The sequence below is a fragment of the Mauremys mutica genome, chromosome 10, assembly GCF_020497125.1.
Source record: "Mauremys mutica isolate MM-2020 ecotype Southern chromosome 10, ASM2049712v1, whole genome shotgun sequence".
NCBI classification, from domain to species: domain Eukaryota; kingdom Metazoa; phylum Chordata; order Testudines; family Geoemydidae; genus Mauremys; species Mauremys mutica.
In genome coordinates this window covers 44,972,489-44,995,683 of record NC_059081.1, presented here as the reverse complement: position 1 = coordinate 44,995,683, position 23,195 = coordinate 44,972,489, and the positions used below count along the sequence as shown (strand labels likewise).

Below are 23,195 nucleotides of genomic sequence, written 5' to 3'. Positions count from 1 at the left end.
CAAACAGAAATAAGGAACCAGGATCAAGTTGTAGATTACATGGCTCACTGCCCACCGGATTTCTCTTACAAATCCCTTGATACACTCTGTCTCGAGCAGGAGACTGTATGTGCCATAAGCTAGAAAGTCCTGGATCCCTGCAGTGCAATTTGTGGGACTTGGCAGTGATTCTGTAGGGATTCCAGCATTTTTGTAGAACTATGTTGGCTCTCGAGTGTAAATTTGAGCAATTTGCATAAATGTATAACCCTTTGCAGTTTGACTCTGTAATTGGCTTCAATAAAGGCCCTACCACAGGCAACACCTTAAGACATCTACAGTTTAATAGCTTCACGCCAGGTTCCTAATGTAAATGAATAGGGCAAAGAAAGCCTATACCTGTGCTGTGGTGATTACACAGGCCTCACTTTGAAGACTGCCTAAATCTGATGGTGCAAGACTTCCTTTACAAAGTGTGTGATTTACACTTTGAGGCCTGAAAAATCAATGGTCGCTTTAATCACTCAGTTAAAGCCTTTGCAAATCATTAGCAATTTGGTGTGTTTAAAATATTTAACCTTGCATCATAAGTCAATGTATTACGCTCTGGAATGGCTACTGGAGAAAAAGAGAGCCATATTAGTCCCTGATAGCTAAATAAGCAAATACACCTCTACCCCGATATAACACGAATTCAGATACAACACGGTAAAGCAGCGCTCCGGGTGGGGGTGGGGACTGTGCATTCCGGCGGATCAAAGCAAGTTCAATATAACGCGATTTCACCTATAACGCGGTAAGATTTTTTTGGCTCACGAGGACAGCGTTATATCGGGGTAGAGGAGTACATCATCAAAGTGGAAAGCCCCTTAGAAACCTACAAGTCACCTATGTCAGCTTTTCCTGATTTATAATGTTTAGCTGAGGTCACTCTTCTAGTAACAAAATATAAATCAAGTGCCAAGAAAATCCCTGTTCAGTTACACAGTAATAATTCACCATGACTTTCGCTGATTAGAATAAACTCTTCCAAGATTTGAGCATTGGAATGGAACATGGAGAGTAAGGCATAAAACAACTCCAGTGAAAGACAAATTGTTATTTAAAGCACCTTAACAGGACTTGGCTAATTTCCAGATGGCAGATATGCATGAATGTGTATTTAATCCAGGCAGTTTAATAGTTAATCTAGTAAAAAAATCAGGAAAAGATTTACTGAGAGCCAATCAGGGCTGAGATTGGAGACAGCCAATCAGGGCTCAGCTTGGCCATATATAAAGGCTGCCTGATGAGCAGGAGGCAGTCTGTCCCAGACCTTCATTGGGGAAGGTCTGTCTCCAGAGCAGGAGATTAGCACCTGGGACAGCGCAGTGCTGGGCAGGCTCCGGGGAGCAGAAGGGAACTCCAGCCCACTACCTGCCAGGCTGCAGACCCTGAGGGAAGAGCCTAGCTGGTGCAAAGGGGGCCAAAGGGGAAGTGGCCCAGGGACAGCTGGACAAGGAGAGAGAAGGAGGGCAGGGAAGCTGCCACTAAAGGGTTGGGACCCAGAGTAGTGGGAGGGCCTGCTTCCCCCTTGTACTGCACCTGGCCATGAAGTAGGGTGGCCGAAACAATCCAAATAAACTGCAACTGGCCCTTGAAACAAGGGGATAGACTTTGGAGGCTGTGGTTGGCTGCTGAGGCCAGTGCAAGGACTGTTGCTAAGCCCCGCCCCCCCAAAGGGGGTGAGGAAGGATTAGGGGGCACTGCCAGAGGGCAGTGTCCTGAAGAGGAAGACACCGGTGAGGAACAGATGACGGATGGGACAGCACCAGCAGAGGGCACTCCCCATGGACTGAGCTAATTCCTGGAGGTAACCAGCAGGAGGCGCCACAGTGGTGAGTCCCATCCCTGTCACAGCCTTCTTGGCAACAGGGGCCCACTGACTCATATCCAGCTTCTCGTCCACTGCTGTAACCCTTAGGTCCTTTTCTGCAGAACTGCTGCCCAGCCACTCAGTCCCTCGTCTGTAGCAGTGCATGGGATTCTTCCGTCCTAAGTGCAGGACTCTGCACTTGTTCTTGTTGAACTTCATCAGATTTTTTTTTGGCCCAATCCTCTAATTTGTCTAGGTCCCTCTGTGTCCTATCTCTACCCTCCAGTGTATCTACCATGCCTCCCAGTTTAGTGTCATCTGCAAACTTGCTGAGGGTGAAGATATTGAACAAAACCAGCCCCAGGACCGACCCTTGGGGCACTCCACTTGATACTGGCTGCCAACAAGACATGGAGCCATTGATCACTACCCATTGAGCCTGATAATCTAGTTAGTTTTCTATCTACCTTATAGTCCATTCATCCAGCCCATACTTCTGTAACTTGCTGGCAAGAATACTGTGGGAGACAGTATCAAAAGCTTTGCTAAAGTCAAGGAATAACACGTCCACTGCTTTCCCCTCATCCACAGACCCAGTTATCTCCTCATAGAAGGTAATTAGGTTAGTCAGGCATGACTTGCCCTTGATGAATCCATGCTGACTGTTCCTGATCACTTTCCTCTCCTCTAAGTGCTTCAAAATTGATTCCTTGAGGACCTGCTCCATGATTTTTCCAGGGACTGAGGTGAGGCTGACTGGCCTGTAGTTCCCCTGTCAAGGCAGGCCTACGCTATCCATCTGCAAAGCCTTGACCTGAATAAGATGATCAAAATTCTTCTCTCCTATATCCAGGTTTCCCTTCTCATCCATGCTTTGCCTTGGCTGTTGTTTCAAGGCAATTGTTTTTCAAACTAGACTATTTTTATTTGATATCATTGCATTTTTATTGGTACTGTAGCCAGCTGTCAATATTCCTGTGACAGGGTATGCCAGACACTCAGAGCTCCCTGCTGGAGGCCTCCTGGCCCTGCCACACCTTCCCCAGAAACGGCCGGGGAGAGGGTCCTCTAAACTGCCTAGAGTGGCTGTGTCCCACATAGCCAATCAGGGTCCAGCAGCTTAGTATAAGAAGAGCTGCTGGAGCTGGAGCATGGATGGTGTGTCTGGCTGATGGAGCTGCAGAACCCCACCCAGGCAGTGTTGCCAGAAGCTGTGGAGCATGAGAAGGAGTCCTGGTTGCTGGGACTCCATTAGGGCCAGGCCCTGAAGTAAGGGTGAAGATGGTGCATGGAAGTGGCCCAGCAAATTAGAGCACTGGTATGACACAGTAGATGGCTGCTACCTACAGGTTCCCTGGGCTGGGACCCGGAGTAGTGGGTAGGCCTGTGTCCCTCCTCGCCCCACCCATTAGCCACCGGGGGAAGTGATCTGGACATTGAGGTACCCCAGAGGGGGAACTGAACTGTAGTGGCCCATCTGGAGAGCTGTGACCAGAAAGGCCCCAACAGGCTGAAGACTTTGTTTCCAAGGAGGGAGCCCTCGGGCACTACTCTATCCTGGAGCAGGGGAAAACTGAGAGAGAGGGCAGGCATATGCATTTGGCCAAGGGGGTGCATGTGATAGGTGTGTGCACCCCGTTACAATTCCAAATATCGTCTCTCTTTTCTGGGATAAAGATATACCCAAAGCAGATGGGTGTACAGTGTTAGGTGGGATGGTCAGACCAGTACCCAAAATGTTTTGTTTTTCCCATCCTCTTGTATTTATAAGAATATTTTTACTAGTGTAGGTTTCAAACCTGTTTTATGAGAATGGGTGAGATGAGTATTGTGCTGAAGACCTCTATTTAATAAGGCTGTAGCAGGGTCTTCCCATTCTGAACAAATTAAAAAATACTTTTTAACTGAATTTAGTGCTTATGGAGGATGACAGACTGACAGCTGTGAAGAATAAAGCTTTCTGCTTACTAGGAGGCCAGGTAATGCAAAGGCAACAGGAGTGCAAGCTTCATCACACCATCCCATCAATAGGCCTCAACCTTGCTTTGGAGAGAGTCCCTCAGGAGCCATTCAGTTGCCACGCCCATGTAGGGTTACCAGATAGCAACTGTGAAAAAACAGGATGGGGGAGGGGTTATAGGTGCCTATGTAAGAAAAAGTCCCTTTAAAAACAGGACATCTGGTCACCCTATGCCCATGGCAAACTGGGCCTGTCTGCTGGCCCTGACAGCAATTGTGCTCTTATCCATGCCCACTAGGAACCCCACGAAGCTTGGCTATCACACAGCCAACATACGGAAACAATTTCCAGGCAGTGCTTACTAGGTATCATTGAACTGGTGACCTGGAGGTGAACCTTGCACTATCCCATTACAAATTACCTGAATCCCCAGCCTTCTACAGGCAGCTTTTCCTTCCAAAGTTATATTTTATATTCTATTTACAAAAAAGCATTTGGAAGGAAAGGCATGTAAGCTCAAGTACCTTGGCTTCTATAAAGCTCATTTCCAGGAGAGCCAGTGTGTTACATAACTTCAGGTGCTGTCAAGTATATGGCTCTAAACTGTGTTACGCTGACATCTAGTGGAGATTTATTTCATCTAACATGATAAAACTGCCAATTATTCTAAAAGAAAAGCTCTTACAACTTGATTAATCCCAACAATGGGGAATCTCCAGGGAAAGCCTGTTCTGAGCAAAGGCAAAACCTTCTAACCCTTTCCCCACCTCTGATAAATAACTAAGTAGCCAGAGATCTCTCTTTCTTCCTGACTCACAGAAACCAAGAGCAAATAGTAGGATTATCCCCCTCTCCCTCCTCCCACCTCTCCCCCATATTGTATGGGGAGTTTCTGGCTTTTCCCTTTCTCCCTTCATGTGCACTGGGGCCACAGGGCCTTCCTTCTCAGCCCTGCATCCCTAGCATATTTGGGGGTGGGGTGGAGAAGTGGACTTGGCCATTCAAATACTCCCTCAAACTGGGAATGTACAGACAGGTACTCTACCTATGACTGAAACACCACCGTCTATGATGCCAGTATGTGAACCTCTCAGTGCCCTTATTAACTAACCCCACCCCTCCCCAGCCCGCTCACTGATCAGGATGTACCTGACATGCCCCAGCATGTAATGTTATTGTAACCCCCACCCACATGCTCAAAAACCTCCAACCTGGTCTCTTAAAACAAAATGCTGTTTTGTTTTTAGATGGTAACTTATTTTTTACAATCCCCAGATCACTTCCTGGTGGAAGCCAGGAGATGCTTTGAAAGCTGATATCTACCTGGTAAAGCAGTGGACAAAGAGCTGATGGGACATTGCCAGAGTTCCTCACAATTCCTCAAGGAACCAGGTGAGGTGGAGGTAACAGAACTTCTCTTTCCCTTTCACAACCATGTGGAAATGAGGTGTTGGCAGGGGCAGGTGGCCATTTCTAAAGCACTTCACTAAAAGTGACAAGGGAAGAGCCTTCTCCTAAATGTGCCAGGAACAAGGTTCTTTCCCAGCCGGTAACAAGAAGCCAGACCCTCCAAAGGTGTTTAGGATACTCCCATCACAGCACCGAGGAAACAGGCCAGTCTGCAATTGCTACAGGAGTGTCCTAAGTCAGTTAGAAATCACCCTTTCAGCTGATTAAACAACTGTTGTTGAGGGGCTCTGATGAGAAGTCTCTTTCAGTCCTCATCACCTAGGCTGAAGCAATGAAATTGAACTATGTTGGGTTAAAAGAGAGGGCTTCTCAGGACTGTAGAGGGTCCCTGTCAGAAAATGAACTAAGCCTAGTGCCATTCAGAAAATCCAGCTTCAAGGCCAAAATGTTCAAATTGGGCTGTGTAAAATTCTGAATGGATGGCCTTATTTACGCACATCTCCCAATGAAGTTAGGTCTGAAACTTTGATATAAAACTCATTAATGAGAAACTTACAAAATATTTCATTTAGTTGTGCAACTTCCATGAAAGTTCAGGGGATCGACAGGACTATGAAGACCAATGTTTGATTTGTCCTAGCTTTACTTTTTAATGCAAAGTTCAGTGTATTTTTTTTTAATCATCATCACTTTTTTTCACATAATGGCCAGCTTCATATTATTATTTTTTGACTCATGTCAGTGAAAATCCATAGCAAAGCTAACAACCTTTGGATTTTGCTAGCTATCTAGTCAGTGTATTTGACTGCCTCTGACACCTTTCATGTTCAGGACTGCAAAGCAAGTAGTCTCCATATCTAAGTCAAAAATATATCTCAAGAAATATAGAAATCTGCCTAGTTTTGATCCCTCACTTAATACTACTTCCCTTAAAACAACAATCCATTTTCTGGTTTAATTTTCCTGAGCTATTTTAGAAATGCTTGGATCAAATATTATACTGCAGGCAATACAAAATTGTGGTATGTTCGGTGAAGGTAAATTAGTTGCTTATGTTATAGACCAAACTAGATAAACATCTTTGCAAAAGGTAACTCATAGCATAATCATCAAGGAAAACTGCTATGTAATTTTGATTTGTGCTCTAACATAAGGGAAATAATTCAAGTCATATTCCATTAAAATATCTACTAAAACTATTTGTGCATTTAAAAGGTAGATTATATGAATGTGTTTCTTAGTGCCATTAAATCCATAGTTATAAAACAGTTTAACTGGAAATCAACAATGGTACTACTGAATTAAAATAAAAATGTTGTTGCATATTTGTAACAAATAATTCTGATAATGAACAGTTAGCATATTTAGCTCCAGCAAAAAAACTGAAAAAAGAAACATAAAATAGCAAGTTGCAGTCTGATCCAAATTTTCATAAATATAAAGGACATCTAAAGTACTGGAATATACAAGTACAAAGACAGGCTGCTGCAATCACTGGCTGAAAATAATCCCACCACGCACAATTGTACTTCAGCAGTTTCATTTAGCTTCTATTTATTGTCCCTATATATCCTTTCCTACTGCTGCTGAGTGGTTCCTCAGATAAATCTTAGATCACTGATGTCTAACTCAACGGTTTGCTTTGGGGATATGTCCAGTTGGTGCATACCGGAAAATGGTCTCCCACAGGACTGAGGCTCACCCTTATTAGCTACCTATATCAGATCCCAAAAATCTCATCTATGATAGCTCATTCAGTAGAGCCTGGAATTTTTGCCATCTGGAGCTCCTCTTGAAATGATGACCTGCCGTTTATTCTGTAGAGAGAGACAAAGCCCAGATTGATGACATGAGCTGGCTGCTGTTTTCACCTGGGCCATGCAGAAGCGGGTTGATAACTTGCTATCAGGGACCCTTTCTGTGCAATGCAACCTTCCCAGCATATGTTGTTATTACTTTGTAAAGAACATATTACCCCTACAAACAGCCAGTACCAGAAAAATACAAAATCTCCCTTCTGGATTTCCTGGCGTTCCTTGGAGAGCTAATGCCCATTTGACAGACAACTGCCACTCAGTGGTGGATTAGCCACTGGGGCAACGGGGCCCAGGCCCCAATTGGAAAGGCTTGGTGCCCTGACCCGGTCCACCTGCCCACCCGCCCAGCGCTCCTGCACCCGCTTCCTGGCAGGAGTGCTGGGGGGCTGCAGGCAGAAGAGGTAGAGAGGAGCCCCCACTTGCTCTGGCCCAGGGCCCCACAAAAATGTAATCCATCTCTGCTGCCACTCAATTTTGTATCTGGAGTTAGGGATAATGACAACAGGCACAGTTGCAGGATGTGTTAGGGCCAACAATGGTCCAGCTCCTTGTTTACTGAAATTGCTGCACCTCAAGCACAAAAGTGCAGTACTACAAACATTCTAGCAATTATCACTCACCTCCACAGCTGGTCAGGGTATTCTGAGACCTCCAGCAAAGGTTGATAATGGCATTTTATATCTGCAACAGACAACTCCAAAAGCAACTCCAGAGATGCAACATTTTATAATATCTGATTTCCTATCTATGACAAAGGTTACATAAGTACTGTAGTATTTTTATAGATCAGTAGAATCCCATCTTTCTCCTACTACAATTACTGCTTTCAAAGCTGTTGTATTCTGTATGCATGGAATCCACTTCTCCCATATTCATCTCCAGTAGTCAGGCTGTATTGAGGACAAGCAGGTGGGTTGGAGATGTGCAATCCATCCTCCAACCCACAGCCAAGGTGTGGGGATGGGAGACAATGCTCTTAGCGAGAGGCAGAAGTAGCTGCTGCTTCCCCACACAAGTTGAGCCCAAGGGACTCTGGGGCCACAGGATTAATGTGAAGTGTAACTTCAGTTGCCAGCTCCTTGGCCCTCTCCCTTGCAGCTCTGTGGTGGCCTATGCAGGATCAGCAGGAAGCCCTTTGGAGCTGCAGAGATATGCAGGTAAATGTTTAGCTAAATCATAAATCCCTTGAACAAGTATGTCAATGCACCATTATAAGATGACTGTGAAGGGCAGGATTGTGACTTGTTCTGTACCCACCTCACAAGTCACAACATGGGGGAAGGGGGGAGACCCTCCTGGGGCTGCAGTTGTTCTCTTCTCCCCCCCTCCCCCAGGTAGGCTGGCAAAGGGCAGAGCCTTGACTCTACCCTGCATGATGCTCTCCCAACACAGCTGAGCCAGTGCAGAGTGAGAACAAATCTGCACCAGCTAACAGGCTAGCACAGACCTCTTCCTAGAGGGAGGAAGGAAGGGAGCAGATTGTGGCTGTGAGCTAATTCAGTCTCAGGCCTGCTTGTGGGGCAGTGCAGCTCCGGGCCGATTACATTCTCACAATCTAGCCTCAAGTGATGTATTTCTGATCATCACAGAGCATTATGGCCTACACTGTATTTGAGCACATTCCTTTTAGCTAGCTGATGTTTTACAAGGATAGATATCATAGACCAGGAAACTGCTGTCTTATGAATAATTCAGGAGCTTCTGTAAATATACAAATAAGGATATTTTAGTATATCAACAGCTTTCTGTTCCTTTAAATCTATCATTTTTTCATGGGAAACTGAATACTACAGTATTTCTGAAAATGCCCTGGGCATAATTTAGAGCAGCTCCAAAGCTGCTCTAAGTTATGTTGCCTGCAGGCAGAGGTGGTGACTGTAGTGGACAAGAAGCTGGCAGAGTGCAAATCTCCATTTGCCCTGGCATGCACCTTTCTTTCCCTCCCTGCCCTCCAACAAGCTCATGCTGAAAGGGGTGGCACAAAACTGCCTCTACTAGTTCCCTGTGTGAGGATTTCCTGTGATGGGGAATCCCTGACTGCCCCGTTAGGGTAGCTTTCCAAATGGTGCAAAAGAGCTGGAACTAGAGCGCTCGTTGAGCTCATTGTGTTTTACTTGCAAATCATGTAGATTCTGGAGAGGAAACAGAAGGTCCAGAAAAGGAGGAGGGGGAATTTTGAAATGTTAAATATGTTTTTTGCCAAAATGTCATTTGTGTTGACATTTTCCAGCCAGCACTCATAGCTGGGGATAGGAAATCAGAGAACTGGATTTTTAATAATAAAAGCATGCATAGCTACAGTGATTTGCCAGGAGAGATTATTAGCACTAGGAGAGCTAAGAAAATGGATTGTTATACACTTCAACTTCTCGTTTGATTTAGCATTTCAAATTGGCTGTAGCAGTTCTTGGATACCGTCAGGACTGGAGGAGATTTCTCCCCAACCCCAGGGAAACAGACACACGTGCTCATTTAACAACTAATTGATTTATTTAACAGTACAAATTTTCTTTCTACTGCTTGGTTTAGCAGAGAGAAGTTGAGAAACAAAATTAGCTTATTTTTAAAGTTTAAATGTTTACACAAAACCAACCTTTACTTCAGTAAATATAAAATTTACACACACAAACTACATTAAAAAGAACAGAATCATGACAAACCAACAAAAGGATGGGAATTCAGAGAAAAGGACCAAATGTCTAGGAAGGATAGAATGGGGCAATGTTAAGAAGGCATTCCACCTGTACACCTAGGTATTTGAAGTCTGATGTGTGATATGAAACCAAGTACATTAAAATAAGAATTACATCTCTTTTATAGCATATCTTTTGTGATTATAAATATCTGAATTCTGTAGGTCACATATTTAACATGAGAAATATATATTTTGCCCCTTATTGGAAATTCAGTGGAGTGTTGTACATGCATTCTTCTACGTACAGTGATCTTCAAGGTCTTTGAAGTCTCTCTCCAGAGTTTAGTTATCTTTTGTATGTAGCATCATTCCTTGGTTCTTAGAAGCATATTTCTTTGCCAATATGTATTATTTCTCACTACGTACAATGCTGTAGTGAGAAATTAAGGTTGCGTTCAGCAGTGATTCCCAGTACTTTGTTCACTTGCACTAGTTTATTACCACACTAAGATCTCCACTGTATTGGCCAGTTCCCTAACTCTTACTCCCTGTTGCCTTTCACAGCTCAAGCTCCAAATCCACCTCACAGCTCCTAAATATATCTAGTTAGAGATATATGGGATATATAGTCTTTTGAGCCACCTTGAGGAAACTGTACAAATATTTAGAGCAGAGCAAATGACACATGCTAAAGGCCACCTGACCCAAGAACAGGGATTTAACAGTGATAATTAACTTTAGATAATCTTTAAATTCTTCCACTGCTTTGATACTAAAACCTTGAAATTCTGCTTTCTATACATTTAATGTACAGAACATCTTAGTCATGGAAGAGCTACGTCTCCAAAAACACAAGGCCACATAGGAGAGAATTACTTTTAAAACAGGAGCCAATTCGTCAGTTAGTTTTAAAGGGATCAATGAGCACTTTAGCTGTACTCTATTACTCAAGGGTCATCACTACAGTGATCAACACCCTAAAGAGAAAATTAGTGACTGTACTTTTCAAACTGTATAGAACATACTTGCATTTTTGTTGCACACAAGATTTCCTGGTGAGAAGCCTAAGTCTCTTCTAACTTTCAGTTTCACTTGCAGTAATGCACTTCCCCACAAGTGTTTCCAATCTCTTATCATATCATATAATCCCTGCCTAAATCTCCTCTATTCCCTTTTTTCCCAGAGAGCTGACAAAGCATCCAAGTGGGCTTTGGAAGACTCTTTTCAATGGACAATAGCAGTTCTCTGGCTGGGCGAGCCACATTTTTGCCATTAAAATTAAGAAATGAAGCTTCAAGCTATCAAGAGCCTGGCCCTGCTCCAGTTGAACAAATTAATGGAAAGCTCAGATTGACTATTATGAGAGCACGATTGGGCCCATATAATGTATCCACAGTAACTGCCATAGCAACCTCTCACTAACTGCTCTCATTTTAACTTAAATAACCTTGTTAGTTTAAAAAAAAAAAACCAAAAAAACAGGAAAATATTTTCTGTTTAAAAAAAATCCACTGGAAAATGTTTACTTTTAAACAATCCATAGGTATACATTTAATAGCAAACCTTTGCTTGTGTATATTAATTTACCAGATGATCCATCGGGACCTGTGATACAATAGCTTTGCATCACTGTTATATTTAAATTCACTCCCATTCTAATTTAAATTAGGAAAACAAAGAAACTGCTCCTTGGGGAACATGTTTATTGTGTTTGAGATGATACACTGGGTGCTCTCTGAGCTACAAAGGGGAAAAGGAAATCCTTTCATTACAAACTGACAAAGGTGAAAGTTAAAACAGTTTTCACAACAGCATGTACCACATATTGGAAATAGATCTGGGTTTAATACAAATGACATAATTCCTAGTAATCTACAGCTACCTTTAATAACTTCATACAGATAATGAATTAGGCTAAAATGCACTATAATATTTGGTTGACTTCAGGAACAGTATCCTTAGTACATCACAAAATACATTTTGATATCCCAAAGAAGCAAGACTTGCAAGTAGGCTTTTTAAACATAACTAAACTACAGCTACAAAGTTCTACTCCTGATAGCATTTACCTTTTTTAGGGGGCAGAATCCCAGTCTTCAAAAGGATAAAAGCAGAGAGTAGAATCAGTATAACATATACACAGAAGTCCGTATTGTAAAGGCTATAAAGATTTGTTGCACACTGTAAAGTTGCCTCCTGCACCCTCACAGAGCACAAGTAGTTTGTCATTTATGTTGCATATCTCTTGGTCCACTGTCTGGCTATCCTGTCATGTTCTGCTCTGTTGGTCAGGTACTGAGTGGCTATGCTTCCGACCAGAGGATCAGCTGTAATGGTTTGGGGTAAAAGGAGAGGAAGATAGGGAAGAAAAACAACATCAGAAATCGTTCTATTAAAAAAGGAAACACTTTAAAAATTACTTGCTTCCCAGTACACTCTCTTTGTTAGGCCAGAAAATGCTAGGCTTTGTAGCGGAGGTCTTGACACACAAGCCATTTTCAAGAACAAACACCTAAAGCAGAATGAATAGGAAGGATTTTAATCTGTTTTGATTATCTGCAAGCGCCAACATTTAGTTTATTTAAAAGACAGACAGACATCTGTGTTAAAATGTTATAGCTTTTCATTTTAGCTGACTGTCTGAACAACAGCTACAGGCTAGGAGTTGTGTAGAACTAGAAGCAACCCATGAGCCATTTGTGTCTGGAACTGCTTGATATTATGCAATGTATATATAATTTCACACGTTTAAAATGTTAAACTTAAAAAAAGAAACTTCACATGCCACGGGAGGCCAAACTGCTCCTGTGCAGATTAACACATCACCAGTCAGAGGTGACAAAAGCATGGTCTGAAAGATTTCCTCATGACACCCTTAAAAGAACAGTTGGTTACTTCCAAGCTAAATTTTCATACAGTCGCACCAGACTCTACCGCCTCAACTGGAAGCCCATTCTCTGTAAAGAACCTCCTCACTGGTCCCTCAGAGTATGTCTACACTGCAAAAAAAACCAGACCCATGCAGCGAGGTGCAGGTATTCAGGCCCCAGCAGGGCAGCACCAGGGAAAGAGCTCTCCCCCAGTCTCATTCAATTTGAGCTCTGGCTCCCTGCCCCCGTCAACTCACTCCCAGCTCAACCCCTTTACCAACTTGAAATAAAAGAGAAGGAAAAGCAGGGGAGCTGAAATGTTGTTTGTTTACAGGGATAGGATACACCATTAACACTTCACCTTCTTTGCTTTCCCCTTTCCTTTATTTGAAAACGTCAGAGTGTAGCTTCAAATGAACAAACATGAAAACTTAGATATTTCATAGAGTAACTGTATGTACTAATTTACAGCATTTTTTTATGAATGCAAAGTGCTGGATGCATAGTGCTGTGTATAGTAATGAATTCAAGGCTCTTTCATGATAAAACCCTTGACCAAATCCTGCTCCCATTTAACCTAGTGTAAATCCAAAATAAATCCATTGATTTTAAAAGTATTGGGCCGTATTCCTTCCAGTTTCACGGTCTTGGAGTTGTTTGAAACAGTCACCTCTTACAAATTTTCATTTTATTCTCTTCCCCTTCCCTCCCCGCAAAATATATTTAAGGAGGCTGAACAGGAAGCTGTTTTTCATATAGTGGTCAAGTGGTTAAGGCAATGGACAGGGAGTCAGGAGATCTGGGTTCTGTTTCTGGATTGTCCACTAACCGGCTGTGTACGCTTGAGCAAGTCATGTCAACTCTCTGTAACCCCATTTCCTCCTTCTGTAAAATGGGATAATGCTATTTACCCTCCTTAAAGACGGATCAGTGAAAAGAGCCATATGAGAGCTAAGGGCTGAAGTGCAGATCTTGGCACTGCCTATGCAAAAGCTAGAAAATCTATTACAGGGAGCAATCTTGCCATGATACAAGTTTAGATGGATTTAAATAAAACAAGGGGTTTTAATCTCTAATCTCAAACATCTATTTTAAAAATGACAGAATTATTCAGTAGAGAATCATCTACTGAATTACTTTTTGCAGCAAATGAGCAAGAGTTCATGCTTGGTACATTTAGAATTTGCTTACCAGGATTGCAGTCTGTCAAGAGAGAACAAATAGACAGCAAAACCTTTGAAATAGTCAAAGCAGGGCTCCAGTTGTCTTTCAGAATATCCAGACAGATGACTCCCTGACTGTTGATGTTGCAGTGGTAGATTCTGGTACGGAAAGTAACCTAAAGTTACAGACAAAAATCATTAAATGCTATCTATGAATAGCCTGTCCCTAGCTTTTGGGTAGCAGAAGTTTTGAAGGATGCACTCTGAATGGAGCAGAACTTCTGCAGAGACCTTTCTCGTTCACTGCGTATTTTGTAAAATGCACTTATTAAAAAAGTGCACATTTTGCTTCATTCATTGTAACTCTGCGGGAGCCTTGGCCTCATTCACTGCACATCTGGTAGGTAAATCACTTTTATACAGACTCTTTGGCATGCACATAGTCATACATAGTACTACAAATACAGCGTGTATTCAGTATAAATATTATATTGTGTTTGAGTAACAGTTTGATCGTGAGCAAGACTATATTACAATTATTGCAATGCATACATATGAAAAAATGGCTTGCATGTGTAATCTTAGCTTTGTCTTTTCCTTAATTTTCTGTACCTAACTGTGCAACCTTAGTATCTATTTAAATATTGCTTTTTAGGGAATGTATAGCTATTGTCATCTTCAAAGCATTTTGCATACTAAATCATCATCACATCCCTGTTAGGCGGAATTACTATAACACATTTCTACTGCAGTAAGTGCCATCATCCTTCTGTTTTAATTGATTTCAGATTAATATTCGTATAGTATGAAAATGGTTTCTGTACAGAAACAAAATGAGTGAGAAATATTTCAATGCATTAGTTGCAGAAGGCACAGTTTATGCCAGAGATGAGTAAAACATCCATTTTCATTTTACTGTACTTTGGGGGAGACATCTCAATGTTTCATGAAACTCACTCAACTCACATAATAGTATAATCTTGATGTGGAATTAGAAATATTCTGCAAAAACTCTTCGTCATTCCATGAAAACAAACTTATGTCAAAGAACATTATGGTTTCTGTTTTGTGCTTTTTGGGAAGGCTGAGAATGCATTATTCTTTATGTTGTGCCCCAAGGAACCAACATACATAAATAAATAAAGATACTTCAATGTGCAGTGGCAGTCAAAAGGGCAGATCTAATCAGTTTCAGTTACACTGACATTTTTTAATAATGGATACTATCATAGGATTCTTAGCCAACTGGAAGGTACAATAACATTTTTTTTAGTTGAATTTATTCAGTTCTAATATCCTTACTTTTTGTTACTGATTGCTATGAAACTTATGTGTAAAGAGAAGATATCTTTTATTGGAATTAGTTTTTCACCTATTTCTAGGGCTACCAGATAGCAACTGTGAAAAAAGGGGACAGAGGTGGGGAGTAATAGGTGCCTATATAAGAAAAAGTCCCCCAAAACAGGACCGTACCTTTAAAAACGGGACATCTGGTCACCCTACCTATTACTCCTGACCAATTACTTTATAATTATCACTCAATTGACCACTAGGAAAGTTGGGGAAAAAACCAGTATGAATTGTGAAGCAGACATATTTCTTGAAATTGTTTGCCAAAATTTTCAAAGGTGGTTTTAGGGCATCTTTTAGGACATCTTAAAGGAGCCTGATTTTCAGAAAGTACTGAGCACTCATCTGAAAATCGAGGCCTTTCTCCAAAAATCACTAGTAATTTTTTAACATCTTGGTTACTATAAATAAAAACCTTACCCTTACCTTTGGTGGCTTGAATGGATAATCAGATGAAAATGTGATATCCAGGAAAAAAACACCGCCTTCATATACAGAACCTGGGGGTCCAAGTATAGTGGATCTCCATTCATAAATGTTATCTCCTTTAGGGCCAGCACTATTTTGAGAGAGAGAGAGAGAGACTCAATTGTACCTTTGTGAATAACATCTGCAGTGATTCACTTTTTACCAGTTATGTTTAATATCAATCATTTACATGACTTTAGCAGGTGCCAAGCTTCTCATTGACTTCAGTGGGGGATTATTGCTTAAAACTAGGCATTGTACATAGGTACCTAGCTGAATCAGGACCTTACTCCTTTTGAATGTTCTGGCAATGTGGTGGATTCATTGGACTATCACTGTATTAAACACAATTCCCATCTTTGTGTTTTGGAGTATTTAGCTGCAGTAGGCTTCTGTGTTCTGTCCTCCCAGTTACATGGAACATAAATATAAAAAAAATTATACCTCACACCCACTCACTGGCTCGGGGGCATTAGAAAAAAATTGTCACAATTTATATTAAGGGCACATTTATGAATAGTTTATAAAGGGTTAATATAATAAACAATTAATAGATGTTTTGATAAGTGGTTAATTGATTTAGAGATTGTTAGGCTCCAACAGGTGAACAGATTGTTTGTAACCATGGCTTACAGCCATCTGTAAACACCATCTATGGATGTGCTTATACCCAACTGTAAAATATACTACTCTAGTCTGTAATATCTATTAACCATTTATAAAATTATTTATAAAAGTACCTTAAAGTGTGATTAACAAGTGTAGTGTTGAGCTGTTACATGTTTACTGTCACTTGTTTAGGATAATATAGAGTAAAATTTTGTACTCCCTACACTGGAAAGTTTAAGGTTCTCTTGTGGGGGAGGGTGATAAGGAATTTAATCTATTGTAACACAGCACCCCCAAATTAATAGGAACCCCCATATTTATATATTTGTTACTACATGCTGTATATTTTTAAAATGGTTATATTACAGATGTTTTCCTCAGGAAGGAAAGAGCATGTTATACAAATTTTCTAGCAACTGAATTGATGTCAATATTACAAAACCGTTTATGAAATAATGAGCTAGCACTTTCCCAACTGCTGGGATGTTAGAATTAATGCTATAAAAATGTGAGAGTCCGTCTACATCCCTTCACAAATATCCAAAACAAAACCCTTTCTCCATAAAGCAGGCATTGATTTCAAAAATATAAGTAAGCCTCTACAAAACCATAATTTAATGTTTTGATTTTACATTTGCAGATTCCTCTCTTGATGAGATCCGCGCTGATGGCTGTGCAGAGTAACATAGCTTGAGAAAGTGGCAATACGAGCTCTCAAGTCTTACTATAAACCAGTTTCTTGCCTGCTTTAATACACGGAAGAGGAACTTTTTCATCATCACCATCATGCATCCACACATCCTATGTCATAAACATGGAAGCATTTTTAGTCTTAAGATGGCATTCAAGAGAGAGCCAAATGCTGATTTTAACTATGAATTCTCTTCCAGTTATAATTCATAGCTTCTTCCTTTTTGTTAATCAGTGACTGTTTTATGTATTAAATAATTAGTCTGTTTGAGGCCTTTTCTTTATATTGCAAAAATAATCAGGAATTCTAGCTAGCATTTTTAAATACATTTTAAAAATAATCTCCGGTGCTATTGTAGCTATTGTCCCTTTACCAAAAATAAAAGTAGAGAACTTCCAGGTTATAATTCTTTTCTTTGTTGAAAAGAAATATTAAGGATAAAATTGGGGCCTGTAAACCCAGACACGTGTCCTTTTGATTTGTATTGCACGTACAAAGGAGTTAACAAAAACTGCAGATAAATTTTAGAAGAAAAAGTGAAAACTGTGGAGGAGGCTGCCAAGCCATAGTTCTTAATGTTGCAGTAAATTGTTTGTACCTCACATCGCTACTGTAGATTATTCCATTCATGCTTTCTAAAAAGCAATTAGCATAAGAACTAAAAATACTGGAGCAATAATGATAATATTTAAAACCCACCCAGGCCACTGAAAAGTTTTAATTAATTCTTGATATTCATCAGGCTTATCGCTAATTAATATTATGCTTGGAAACTAAATTTCTATGAAGCGATTCAATTTCAGCATTAGTTGACTAATGGTTATTTTATAGTCTAATGCAGAGGCTAGTGTTCTTGCCTCATGTGTTAGCTACCTTTCTCTCACACCACTCTAATAACTGGATGGCATTCAATCAGATTAATGAAATAGCTGAATTACAAGAGCGACATATTTCAGCCAAATGAATCAGTCACAATTAAGTACTGCTATGGGGTCTAGCTTTGAGCCAATCTGGTATTCACTCACCATCTCGGAACAAGGCACCTATCAGTTAATAGCCCAGCACCTAAGTGCAATAACTCTCCATTTATTATTTAGTGTTATCTTCTATGCTACTATTAGTCCTATGTAAAAGGATAAGGTTACATGTGGGGAGGAGAATGCTATTTTGAAGGTTAGAATATTCTCCCCTTTATAAAAGGGGAAGAAAGTGCCCTATTGGTACAGTATTCAACATCCCTCTCACAGCTGAGAAAACACTGCTACAACTTCAGAAATAAGATAACACTATAACAGTAAATATACTCAAAGGAGAAAATTGTTAAATCAAAAGGCTGGTCATTGCATTACTTTTAACTGAGGTTTGGGAAATTTGTTACAACAGTTGGAACAGTGCCGCATGCTCCAATGGTGGGAGAGATACTTTAGCTTCACTAGTGACTGAAAACTCCAGCAATTGTGACATTATTGATATGTGGAAACCATACTAAAGAGTGTAATACACAGCTAAGACAACATAACAGGCTATTTCCAATCAGTTTTTTTTCTACAGCACATTCAAGCACTAAATACTGAACAGCTGCTGGCTAAATTTACCAAGCTACATTTTATTCTTTTCTCTACCTGTCGAAAAAAGCAACACTCCCCCCCTCACAGTGCTGATGGAGTATGACTGACACAAGGATCAGCAAACCAGAGACTAGAACCACTCACAATAGGATCAGGGCACCAAGGATTTAGTGATTAGAGAGGTTGTGGAGAGCATTGAACCCAAAGGCCTAATTCAGCAAAGTGTTTAATCCTGTGTCTTCATGTAAAAATGCAAGTAGCCCCATGGCCCTGATTCTCCACTAGGTCAATATGCAGCTTAGAGATAGCGGAGCACGGTGGCTGCAGGGAGCCAGATGCAGCTCGCTGACTCAGGCCTACTCAGCCCTGGCAAAAGCTAAGGGGCAGCCCTCACCTAGGCCAGCGGAAGATTGGGAGTAGTGGAGATCTGCTCTGGCACACAGACATCTACGTATTCTAGCTATGTAGCATATCTGTGCAGTTAATTGCTACTGTCTTGCTGCCCTACCACATTAGTTGCCGGCACATCCAAAATTCAGTTAACACACTTTAATAATGCAATATTATTATTATTTGCAAATAGGCTAAAAAAATCAGACAAAGGAACAAAGCAATCACATTTTTTTAAAGTGATGAGAAATCTATGCTTTAAAATTTACAGAAAATTTTATTTTATAGGTTAAAAAAATTGATTAGTGCAATTAGAGATTTATTGCGAAAATAAAGTTAACCAAAACCAGCTGCTCCTTAAATACCTGCTGCTTCACTGACGGGAAGGACCGTGACACAGGGCATGTTTACATAGAAGCTGGAAGGTGTAATTCCCAGCATGGGTACACATACATGTGCTAGCTCTGCTCAAGCTGCCTAAGGGCAGGTCTACACTACTGCTTAATTTGATCTCACTTACATTGTGCATGGGTGTGGAAACACCCCCTCCCCCCGCCCCCCCGCAGTGAGATAAGTTTCACTGTCTACAGTGGCACTATGTTGGCAGGAGACACTCTTCCGTTGACAGAGCTTACGCCGCTCACTGAGGTGGAGTAATTACACTGATGGGAGAGCGCTCTCCCATCAGCATAACATGTCTTCACCACAGCGGTGCAGCTGCGCCGAAGTAGCCCTATAGTGTAGACTTGCCCTGAGTACAGTCTTGCCCGACCTCCAGGTACAAACAAAGGGTGGCCAGCCCGAGCCGCCACAGCCACTCTGCTATTTTAAGGTGCTATCATGTGCATGGGAATTACACTTCCCTGTAGACGTATCCGAAGACAAGACAAGGGACATATACGTATCTTATCTGAATGACAAACGGAAGCAATATACGTAACAGAACCTCAAGATGAGCACACATGGCAATCAGGGTACTGTGTAATCCTATGCCTGTAATCATTGCTCTCGCATACTCCTTTCCCTGGCCATCCTTTTCTTGCAGGGCATCTAAAATTAGGCCTTGTCTATACTAGTCTTTTCTCCCAAAAACTTCCTGCCAGTGCTAAAACCAGTGCAGCTCTAGTGTAGAAAAAGTGCCAGCAGTTTTATTCTCATGTCTTCTACATCTGCTCTGGATGAGTTAAGTGATGAACACAACTGCAGGAGCCTGGAGACCTATCTACACCAGTACTTCCATCAATGCTATGCGTGTGAAGTTGCCACATTGGCTGCAAAGGTGGAAAACTTTGAGAGAAAAATGTTAGTGTAGATACATCCCTTGGCCCTGATCCTGCAATGACCTTTGTGTGGGTGCAGGGGACTGTCTGCACAGAGAACAGGGTTTTAGTGCTTGGTTCTGCACCACTGATGTCAATGGAAGCAGGAGCAGGCTATTAGCTTGTAAGTTCTTTGGGACAAGAACTTGGTCTTTTTATATGATTCTGTAAAGTGCCTAGGATACTCTGGGACAATTTGAAAATAAACATAAATATAATTTCTGGTATGAATTTGATCTGAGATTTGTAGCACTACAAGACCAGTGAAACAAACGCATCTCTCGTCAGAATGCACCTGTCTTTCCTTATAAAGTGTGAGAGTTTGTACAAACACTTGTCCAGAAGGTGGACTGAGCCTGAGATTTCAACAGGAGCTTCCCATGATTGTACCAGTTTTGGACAAGAAACTGAAAAGAAACAAGACTTGTAATTTCTTCCACTCTTTTTAGGATTCTTCCAGTACAAAAGAGAGAATTCTAGGAAGCTTTCTGCCATCAAAGCCCCAATTTATTTAGCCTATCAGTTAATTATTGTCCTAGGCAAATTATTGTCCTAGTGCACCACAGTATTGATGAACAATCCAAGATTGGCCAAGGATTGTTCATCAATACTGTGGTGCACTTTGTTTCGTAGGAACCTTCAGTGGCATATTTTTACAGATACCACCATTCTGTCTTGATAAGTCATGATGATGATGTATATTTTTTCATGAAATACAGTTCGTATGTACTGGTTTTATATTAATTTGGTGCAAGAGTAGTTGGTCAAATTTACCAGTTTATTATGCACATCAGTGCAAATCAGGGAAAATTATTTTTATTCATGTACTTTTTATTTAATGTTAGAATTACAACATGAATGTTTCAATGTGCTACACTCTTCCTCTCTAGCTTTGATTACCACTCTGAGCCTAATGATCAGGATTCCTTGTTAAGGTTCACTACATGCATTCAAACCTCCCACCTGGAGTCAGTTGCAGGAACTTTGCCTAGGACAATAATTTCTAACTTAACTGGTGCAAGTGACAGTAAAATACCATATATTATTAAGTAGTCTTCCACTGACAATACTTCTCATCTTAAATAATTAGACCTAACATTTAGGCACGATTCATAATTTCATAATGATGGGGTTGGGTAAATAAAAAGGAAGGGGTGTGTGTGAAGGTAATTTACAGCCACTTGTGCAAAGTCAACTCTATGCTGACCTTAATTATGGCAGGTAATGGGGGGCTGTAATATGCAAAGGTAATAATGAGATGTAATAAAGGGAAAAAAGATTGGCTGAATACCAGGAAAACGTCCAAACAATGGGATTTGTCAGACTGTGCAACAGCCTCCTAAGACAAGCTCTTACAACCACAATGGACACAGGGTGACTGAAGAGACCTTTCTAGTCTCTGATTGGAATTCCTGCCCAGCCAGGGCACTGAAAAGTTAAAAAATTCAATAAAGATACTACTCTATAGCCCCACTATGGCTGCCAGAGTAGTGCAACAGCCATAATGCTGATGTCAGGGGAGGCTTCCCCCAGCATGTGGGAATCACTGAGTGGCATAAAAGCTACCATAGCAATTCCTATGCCACTCACCTTTTCAGGCATGACTCCTTTACACTCTGTATAAAGTGCCATGGTTAGAACAGCTCTAATTCAGGGATCCCCACATGTCAGAATAGCCCCTTAGAATGCTGGGTAGAGGTTAGAGTGAATTTAAGACATTCTGATTTATGGTGGGGAGTGGCCTTGTCCCCCGTCAGCTTCAGGCAGCCAATTAAGCTGCAAATAGGGCATATTTAGGCTGTGTGGAGGGTGCTAATGAGAAGAAAGCTCACCTGTGAGGGAACAGGCACAACTTCTATAAAGCCAGGAGGCTAACTACAGTGGCTCAGGTGGCAGGGAGGAGGCCTGCAGTCTTTCTTCTAGAGGTAAGGGAGAAGGAAGGGGGTAGGAGGGAGGAATATGGGAACCCATGAGATAGGGTTTAAGAGGGATGGGTCTGACTAACAAGACTGATGAAGGACAAGCATAAAAAAGCATGGTAGGGAAAATTCTACGGAATAAAGTGGTAGGGTTGATGAAGTCCTAGACCTTAACTGCTTGCTGTAGGGCCCTGGACTTGACTCTGGACTAGAAGGCAGGCCTGAGTTCCCTTGCTAACTAGTGCAGAGTGGTATTGCTAGGGCAGTGAATGAGAAGACTGCCTGAGTCACTGTGGGAGTGATGTAGTCAGGACAGCAGGTGTGAGGACTGAATGATGCTGCTTGTGCAGAGAGACTTTGAAAGAGTCCCCTAGAAGATAGAACCAGGATGTGACCTGACCTGGCTAGAGGCCGAGTCATGAAGCAGCTATACAGAGATTCCATAAGTGACGGGAGAGCAGCAATGGTGGAAGGGGCACTGACCAGGGCGGAGCTAATACCCAGAATTGCCAGATGCCACTGAGCGGTGAGTAGAGTACCCGTTTTGCAGCGACAAAGCCCTTTTTGCAATCTTTGCTATGTTCCATAAGTGCTGGCATTGAAATGTGTCAGAGTAAAACTTTTTTGTGAATTTCAACCCTGAGATATTTAACAGGGATCCAGCAGGAATGGAAGTGAAGTCTGTTTGAAATGCATTCATTACTTACATTTCTGGGGATTTCTAGAGTACTTAGCACCACAGTATCTGAGTGCTTATGTGTAGAGCCCTGCATGGATATAAAACTTGTATCTGCATCCAATCTGCAAACGTGGTCCACAGATATAAAGGGGCTATCTGCAGATTTGTGGGGCTCTACTTATGTCCTCCATACACAGAATGCTATATGGCTTTTATTGACAAGGCCCTCAGATGCAATTTTATCTCTACAACAGCCTAATTTTGAAAGACTGATAGTTTTTTTGCTGACATAGGACTCATTTTTAGAAAAGCAGGATATATAAAGTAGAACCACAGAGTTATGAACTAACGAGTCAACCACACACCTCATTGCATACTTCCAGTTCTAAATCAGGCAACAGCAGAGAGGGGAAAAAAACAAGTACAGTATTGTGTTGAACATAAATTACTAAAAAAAAAAAAAAAGCAAGTTAAAAACAATTTGACAAAGTAAGGGAGCTGTTTGTGTGCTTG

At 41.3% G+C, this 23,195-nt stretch overlaps 1 protein-coding gene and 1 long non-coding RNA gene across 6 annotated transcripts in view; one reads left to right on the top strand and one right to left on the bottom strand.

The window, feature by feature from the left end:
* The first annotated feature begins 1,296 nt into the window (after positions 1-1,296).
* Positions 1,297-17,075, top strand: LOC123378659. Its single transcript, XR_006582694.1, has 3 exons — positions 1,297-1,856; positions 5,070-5,186; positions 16,757-17,075. It is a non-coding gene; the product is annotated as an uncharacterized LOC123378659 (long non-coding RNA).
* UBE2E3 (ubiquitin conjugating enzyme E2 E3) overlaps positions 11,343-23,195 on the bottom strand; it is an 84,897-nt gene continuing 73,044 nt past the window's right edge. For all 5 annotated transcript variants that reach the window (XM_045032727.1, XM_045032725.1, XM_045032724.1 and 2 more), the window contains 3 exons: positions 15,466-15,598; positions 13,718-13,865; positions 11,343-11,983 (listed from right to left, as the gene is read on the bottom strand). In XM_045032727.1, the coding sequence (XP_044888662.1) occupies positions 11,886-11,983; positions 13,718-13,865; positions 15,466-15,598 (379 nt within the window). In that variant the 3' untranslated portion in view covers positions 11,343-11,885. The remainder of the gene's footprint in view (positions 11,984-13,717; positions 13,866-15,465; positions 15,599-23,195) is intronic.